The sequence below is a fragment of the Vombatus ursinus genome, unplaced genomic scaffold (genome assembly GCF_900497805.2).
Source record: "Vombatus ursinus unplaced genomic scaffold, bare-nosed wombat genome assembly UNPS02014793.1, whole genome shotgun sequence".
In the NCBI taxonomy this organism is placed as follows: domain Eukaryota; kingdom Metazoa; phylum Chordata; class Mammalia; order Diprotodontia; family Vombatidae; genus Vombatus; species Vombatus ursinus.
Genome location: NW_020954571.1, coordinates 14861506 through 14869886, shown reverse-complemented (window position 1 = coordinate 14869886; position 8381 = coordinate 14861506). Strand labels below are relative to the sequence as shown.

At 45.1% G+C, this 8381-nt stretch overlaps 1 protein-coding gene across 1 annotated transcript in view; it reads right to left on the bottom strand.

Moving 5' to 3' along the window:
• The window catches only part of TGM6 (transglutaminase 6), a 49309-nt gene continuing 40928 nt past the window's right edge, over positions 1 to 8381 (bottom strand). The window contains exons 10-13 of the mRNA XM_027869687.1: positions 5518 to 5865; positions 2256 to 2410; positions 1210 to 1343; positions 1 to 392 (exon numbers count right to left, since the gene is read on the bottom strand). Coding sequence (XP_027725488.1) covers positions 239 to 392; positions 1210 to 1343; positions 2256 to 2410; positions 5518 to 5865 — 791 coding nt within the window. The 3' untranslated portion in view covers positions 1 to 238. The remainder of the gene's footprint in view (positions 393 to 1209; positions 1344 to 2255; positions 2411 to 5517; positions 5866 to 8381) is intronic.

Genomic DNA, 8381 nt, shown 5'->3' with positions numbered 1-8381 from the left:
ACAAATATGCATAGTCAAGAAAAACAATTTCCTGAATTGGCCACGTCTGAAAATACGTCTCATTCTGTACCTTCAGTCCATTACCTTTCTTTAAGGAGGACATACGATGAGATGAGTTAGAGGGGTGGCTTGGTTTAGAGCTCAGGTCCTCCAAGATGAGTGAGTTCTTGGAACCAGAAGATGGTGGGCTATGCTATGTGTCTCCCCTCACTGCCTCCCTGAACCCTCACCAGCCCGATCACTTCGTGGTGGCCACAGGGATGACCAGGAAGCCTTTGATGTTTGGGAAGTAGGTGCTGATGAGATCCACCTGCAGCTGCCGGTTTCCACTTTTGTATGGTGTGATCTCGAACCGGACTCTGGCCCTCTCTTGGGGCTCCAGGGCTGGCACACTAGAGCAAAGAAGAAAGAAGGAGGGTCAGTCCTTCAGGCCCCTCTTGTCTCTAGGACTGAACAGTACAAACTCCTTTGCAATGGAAAACCTCCTGCAGCTTTCTGTGGCCTCTAACAGGACCAAGTCCAAACTCCCTATCTCGTTTGATGCTCTTCACCATCTGGTTCCAATTTAGCTCTCAAGTACCACCCCACTCTTCTCTCCTCCCCTCTACTATCCTACCTTAACCCTCCCTCAACTTCAGACAGTCAATGTCTTCTCCAGGTTCTTTCCTACCTCCATGGTTTTGCTTATGTGGTTCCCATGCCTGGAATACCCTGCTTTCTCTTCTCCACTTATCTAAATCCTTCCCATCCATCAAGGCCCAGCTCAATCTCACTTCCTCCAGGAAGCCTTTATTGATTTTCCCAGCCCACAAGTTTCTTCCTTGCTGCTCCCCGCCAAGCTACTATAGCTATCACCGTCTGTGATAATAATAGCTTAGTTACATAGCATTTTATTATTTGCAGACCTTGTATTTATTATTTTTATAACTTTAGGATCAATGGGTATAGAGCTGCTTGTACAAGGTTACACAGCTAATTTTACATGGCAAAACTTGGACAAAAAATGCATCATTTGGCTATGCTTCTAGGACTTTTTCTGTTTCACCAGACAGTTCTACTTTCTGGTCTCACCCCCAACCAGGGCCTTTTGAAATATCCAAGGCTGTAGTATTGTTGCAGGGTCTGGTTCCATGCCCCTCTCTTTGCTTTTCCCTCCCCAGCCCTAGGGCCTCTTGCCCCCGCATCTCCTCTCCCACCTCTTTTACTCACTCGAGGTTGAGCTGCTCCCTGAGGAGCCCACTGCCCTCCATGATGAGCATGCAGTCCTCTATCCTCTCAGACAAGGGGTTGGCAATTGTGACTTCCACAGCAAGAACTTCACCTACCACAGCAGGACCCAGCATCTGGAGGGGCAACACCACAGTAGGTCAGTCTCTGAACCTTTGACCTCATTTCCCTCTTGGGCACCATCATCCCAGACAGAGTTGGGAGGCATGAAAGGGGCTCCCAAAAAGAGTCACAGAATCACAGCAAGATAGAGGAGGAGGGAAGGGACTTTAGAGGTCTCAGTTATCAAAGTGATCTTTTTCCCTCCCTGGAGGCAATTGAGGTAAGTGACTTGCCCAGGGTCACACAGCTACTAAGTATCTCAGGCGGGATTTGAACTCTTGTCCTCCTGACTCCAGTGCTATGCTCTATCCACTGTGCCACGTAGATGACCGCACAGTGATCTTCTTAAAATATGTCTGCCTATTCAATAAGCTCCAGTGACTCCCTATCACCTCCAGGATCAAATATAAAATCCTCTATTAGTTTGCCTTATAAAGCTCTTCAAAACCAGAGCCCTTCCTGCCATTCTAGTCTACCAGCCTCATTGCTATTCCTCAAACAAGACAACCAATTTCCTTCTCCGGGCATTTTCCCTGGCTCTCCCCAATGCCCGAAACGCTCTCTCTTCTTGTCTCCACCACCTGATTTCCTTGGCCTCCTTTAAGTCTCAGTTAAAATCCCACCTTCTACAGGAAGCATTTCCTGATTCCCTTTAATTCTATTGCCTTCCCTCTGAAAGTATCCCCAGTTTATCCCGTCTAGATCTTGTCTGGACATAGTTGATTGCATATTGTCTCCCCTATTAGAATGTAAGCTCCTTGAGGGCCGGGACCGTCTCTTGCCTTTCTTTGTATCTTCAGCACTTAGCACAGTGCTTGCCACATAAAAGGCACTTAATACATTCTTGCGGTCCCTTTGCCACCACCTCCCTTCACCCCAATTGGAGCCAATTTTTGGAGCCAATTGGTCCCTTGGGCTGGTTTGACCTTAATGGCAATGAAGTCTTCGAGGGTGATGTCCTTCTCTATCAGGAGCTTCTCCCCTTTAGAGACCAGGCACATGGCGGCTACCAGGATCTTCTTGTCATCTGTCAAGTCTTCTTTGTACTCTGAGTAAGAGATCTGCACCGGGATCCTCTTCTCTGAAAGAGAAATTGGAGGTTGCCACTTGGGCTGCCATTTGGGAGCAACAGCTGGAGAGGAAATCTAGTACAGTGGAAAGAACCCTGGCTCTGGAGTGAAAAGCACCTGTTGTTTTTCAGTCATATATGACTTCATGACCCCATTTGGGGTTTTCTTGACAAAGGTACTGGAGTACTTGGCCATTTCCTTCTCCAGATCATTTTACAGATGAGGAAACTGAGGTGAGCAAGGTGAAGTGATTTGCCCAGGGTCACACAGCTAGTAAGTATCTGAGGCTAGATTTGAATTCAGGTCTTCCACATTCCAGGCCCAGCACTCTATCCACTAGAGTCAGAAGATCTAGGTTCAAATCCTCCAACGTCACTCACTATCTGTGAGACTTAAGATCAATTTGAATCCTGAATTTGTTACTACTTGTTACCTGCATGATCTTTGTTAGGTCACTTAACCTCCATTCGCCTCATTTTCTTCATCCACAAAATGAAGAGGTTCATCTTGATAGCTTCTGAGGTCCCTTCCAGCTCTGTATTTATACCTTAGAGTCATAGAATTGAAAGCTAGAAGGAATTCTTCTAGCTCTAGTCTAATCCCTTCATTTTTACAGATGAGGGAATTGAGGTTTAGAGAGGCCGAATTACTTGCACATGGTCACCCAGGTAGTAAGTGACAGAGTCAGGATTCAAAACAGGTCCTCTGTCTCACAGAGTGAACAGTCATAGCAGGATTTGAACTCAGATCCTCTGAGTTCAGAGCCAGTGATCTCACTGTACCATATTATCTCCCTAACTGAGAAACTACCTGGCTGATGCGAATACATAAAATATGCATTTTGAAGGATCATAACTTAGGTGTAGAGATCACATAGTTCAACCCTATCATTTAGCAGATGGGAAAAACTAAGGCCTACAGATGCTAAATGAATTTCATAAAGTCACAGTCAAGTCAGTGAATATGCATTTATTAAGTCCCTAGTATGTGCCAGACACTGTGTTTAATGCTGGGAATATAAAGAAAGGCAAAAGACAGTTCCTGCTCTCAAGCGGCTCATAATCTAATGGGGGAGATGATATGAAAACAAATTACATACAAGCAAGATGTAGACAGGATAAATTGGAGATAGTCCACAGAGGGAAGGTGCTGGCGTCAAGGGAGATCTGGAAAGGCTTCCTATAGAAAATGGGATTTTAGCTGGGACTTGTAGGAAGCTAGAGAAGCCAAGAGGCAGAGATGAGGAGGGAGAGCATTGCAGGCCTGGGGGACAGCCAGAGAGAAGGCCCAGAGTGGGGAGATGGAGTGAACTGTTAGAAGAGCAGCAGGGAGGCCAGAGTCACTGGACTGACGAGTTTGTGGTAGGGTATGAGGTTTAAAAAGACTGCAGGGAAGGAGGGGACAGGGTTCTAAAGGGATTCAAAAACCAAACAAAGAGGGTTTTATATTTGATCCCTCAGGTGAAAAGGAACCACCGGAGTTGATTAAGCCAAGGGGTGACATGGTCAGACTTGCTTTGGGAAGGTCATGGAGGATGGACTGAAGTTGGGAGAGACTTAAGGCAGGCGGAAACCTCCCCCCGCCCAGCAGCTATTGCAATATCCAGGTGTAAGGTAATGAGAGCAGTGTCAGAGGAGAGAAGGGGCATATATGAAAGATGTTACTAAGGTAGAATTGACAGGACTTGGGCAACTGATTGGATATAGAGGGTGGGTGAGAGTGAGGAAGCAAGGATGGCACCTTGGTCATGAGCCTGCGGGTATGGGAGGATGGGTGCCCTTCGTAGTCACAGCTAGTAAGTCACAGAGTCTGGATTTGGACCCAGATATTCTGAGTCTAAACCAGGGCTCTTTCCCGTGCACCATGATACTTGTAAAGACAGACCAGAGACATCATCTGCATGGCCCACAGTGTTCAGTCATTAGAGGAACTGACCACAGAGGCAGCCAGGCTGTAGAAGAAAGAGAACTAGATAGAGAGTGAAGAGACCCGGGTTCTGGCACTTTCTAGTTGTGCAACTGTGGCCAAGTTCTCTGACTTCTCTAAGCTCGGCTTTTTTATCTATAAAATGGGGGTAGTAACATTTGCACACAGCCATAGGAAGGAATTTAAAACCTAGAGAAATGAAAGCTACAAAAATCATGTATTATTATCAGTCACCAATTACTCCCCTTCATGCAGACTTCAGTCCTCCATTCCCCATCCCATATTTCCATGTCTTTGATCCTGCTAAATTATCTGTGCTAGAGTACACCTCTCCTGACTCCCCACCACCACCCCAAACGTGCATCAGCTCTGCCTTTTGGATTCCTATCAATTCTTTAAAGTCACCTTCTCCAGGAAGTTTTCCTTAATCCTCCCCAATGTGAACTCCTTAAAGGCAACAAGGGTTTTTGCTATTTTTTGCATCCTCAAGATTTAGCACAATGCCTGGCATGGTAAACATGTCCACGTTATACAGTCTCTCCCCTAGTGCCTAGCACATTACTCTGTATCGAGTAAGAACTTTATAAATGTTTGTTGAATTCAAATGAATTATATATTGACTGCTTCCTGTGGAGCCTGTCCTGTCTAAGTTTAACTGTAAGATAGAGTCCCTGCCCTTATACTAGGGTTGGGATGGAAAGAGTGATGGCTGTGAAGTCAGACGACCTGGGTTGAAATCCTGGCTCTATTATTTCTCACTAGGAGGTCATGAACAAGTCACTTAACTTTTTTGGGTCTCAGTTTCCTCTGCTCTAAAATGAGGGGGTTGGACTAGAGCTAGATGCCCTCTAAAGAAGTCTCTTCTTGGTCTAAACCTATGGGCCTTTAAGGAAGTAATCCATTTTCTCTCTGCTTATTGGAGTCTTTCCTGCTGCCAGGGCTTGGACGGAGCACTGGCTCTTCCAGGAAGCCTTCCTAGTCCACGGTAATCTAATCCAAATGAATCCATCACTAAGTGGTCAGAGCAGGAAGTTCCGGCCCATCTTGTTCCTTCCCTCCCTCCTACTTCTGCCCCCAGCACTCACCAAAGGGGGAAGATTTCCCCCATGTCCCATTGACGTCTCCAGGCCAGATCTGGATGTGCACCAACACCTTTCACCCAGATTGGTCTTTCTAGGAGAAGGGAAGTTACCTTCTTCAGGCTCTAGTCTGACTGAATGGGATTCATGCAGGATCTCAGCCACTGGTCTCCGGGTGTAAAGGATGGTGGCTGCACTCAGGTTCACCTTGACCCTCTGGAGGTGGGAGGTGAGGTTGGTGAGGCAGATGGCCAGCCTGATGTCCTGGCCGATGACAGGTGGCTCCAGCAGCTTGAACTTCCCCATGATGTTGGGCTTCTTGGCTGGCTCCAGAACGTCATCCCTCCAGTAGGCCCAGCCTCGGCCACTGGCCCTTCGGATCCTGTCTCTTCTCCCTGAGGCTTCCACCCCAAAGAGCTTCCTCATGGCTTTCCTGTATACCTGCCTTTCCTTCCGGGACCCTGAGGGTTGGAAGAGAATGATTATTAGTGGTATGGGTCTATTTCCTCAGAGCAGGGGCTTTGCAGACAGCTTGTCCCAGAAGGGTTGGAATAATCTCCCTTAAGCCAGCTGTGCCACCTTCTAATGGTCAGGCCTTGGGCAAGCCAGGGTGAAGTGTGGAAACTCAGACCCTTAATGCTCCCTCCCTTCCCTCCACCCTTCTCCCCAAAGAGGACAGATTCTGCCCAAATCCAAATCCTATAGATCTCTACCCAAACTCATCCCCCTCTTCCCCATTCCCCTGGCATATCCTGTCATTCTCTGTACACTCTTTGAGGGTTTCATCAACTTCTATGGTTTTAATTATTCTCTGTAGTGGATTCCAGCTCAAGTCCTACCTTCTCTCCTGAGAGTCTCCTCACTAACTCTATAGGACATTCTGAACTGCCCAGAGATTAGCCTCATACATCGTAAAGCACTTAATAAATGCTGACTGAATATCTTATAGGCATGTCAAACTCCTAAGCAGAACTCATATTCTCCCCAAAGTCCTCTTCTGAACGTCTCTATTTCCATTAAAGAGCCAATGCCTTTCCAGTCACCAGTTTTCAACCTTGGAGTCACCTTTGACTCTTCCCTCTCACCCTATGTATCCAATCAGTGGTCAAGTCTTATTATTTCTGCTCCTGTGCCATTATTCACATCCATCTGCTTTCTACTCCACATGACCCTGCCTTAGTTAGGGCCCCCATCACCTCTCTCCTAACCTATGACAATAGCATCTTAATTCGTCTTTTTGCCAAGGATGACATCTACAGCTTGTTCAGCCATTCTCTAATTGATGGGCATCCCCTCAATTTCCAATATTTTGCTACCGTGAAAAGGGCTGATATTAATGTTCTTGTACATGTGGGTTCTTTTCCCTTTTTTATGATCTCTTTGGGATACAGACCTAGTAGTGGTATTGCTGGAGCAAAGGTGTGCAGTTTGTTGCAAAGATGCCATTTACAATCCATCCCCCGCATGGCTGCCAAAGTGAATTACCTAAACCATGTTGTTCCCCAGTTCGATAAACTCCAGTGGCTTCCTATTAATTCTAGAGTGAAATACAAATCCCTCTGTTTGTCATTTAAAGCCCTGTTTTAAAGCCTGGCTGCAATCTATCAGTTCAAACTTATTATACATTACTCTCATTCAGGCAGTCCTTGGCCCAGCCAAATTACCCTTTTTGGTGTTACCCACACAAAATATCCCCTCTCCAGTCTCCATGCCTTTTCAGAGGCTGGCCTCCATGCCTTCAGTACTGTCTTCCTTCTCCCCTTTGCCTCTTAGAACCTCTAATTTCCTTCAGATCCAAACCAGAGCTCTATTCTCTGCATGAGAGCTTTCCTGATCCCTCCAGCTTTAAGGCTTACCCCACCAAATTACCTTACATCTATTCTTTCAGTATATATTTTGTATACATTTCTGTATGTGTGTATTGCCTTTCCCTAGACCAGTGGTTCCCAAAATTATTTGGCCTATCACCCCCTTTTAAAAAAATTACTCAGTACCTCTATGAAAATCTACTTTCTTTAACCCTTTATTGTTTTTAAAAATTTGTCATTTCAAAAAAATATAAAATATTTTTTTAAAAAATGACCCATCTTAAATTTAATAATTTATTGTAAATTTGTGTTTTTTCCCTGCATTGAAATTTTGATGACTCAATATTGCATCATGTAACCACATAGTATTGTATTGTAAACAAATCATTACATGCACAAATTCCTGCCCATGCATGCTAGACTTCCCGCTGGCCTGCCAACACTGGCTTGTTAAGACCTGTCCAAGGACTTGACCACTGATGGGTTATAACTCGCATTTTGTGTATTTATTTGGAAAATAATGTAATCACTACAACTTTAACTCTGTTCCACAACAGATAAAACATGTATAAATGGTTTTTCATATTTTTCTTCTCTTATCCTCTTTTTTCCTTATGCCCCCTTATTTTTATTCAACACCCCCCAATTGAGGCTACTGCGGCCCCCCGGGTAATTCCAGCACCCTGAGGGAGTGGTATTGCCCACTTTGGGAAACTATGCATCTAGACTGTAAGATCCTTGAGGGCAGGGATTGTTTTACTTTCCATCTTTGTATTCCCAGAACCGGGCACATAGTGGATATTTAATAAATGTTGGTTGATTAAAATTGTCTCTTTCTCCCCTCTCCCTAGTTATCTTCGAAGGAGGGAAATTTGTCTGGGTAGTTGCAGAAGTAAGATTTCCTTTCTGTCCTTTTTATACTTCGAGTCAATAATAATGAAACATTTATTGAGCACTTTGAAGTTTTAAGTAAAGTTAAAATAGTAAATTATCCTCATTTTATCAGTGGAAAAACTAGACTCAGAAGGGGTTCAATGGCTTGCCCAATGTCACACAAGAAGTTAGTGTCAGAACTCAAGTAGAAGCTAGGTCTTCTGACTCTAGGTTCAATAAACTGTACATTGGGCGATTCCTTGATGCCTTTTTGAGGCAGAGCCCATTTCCTTCCT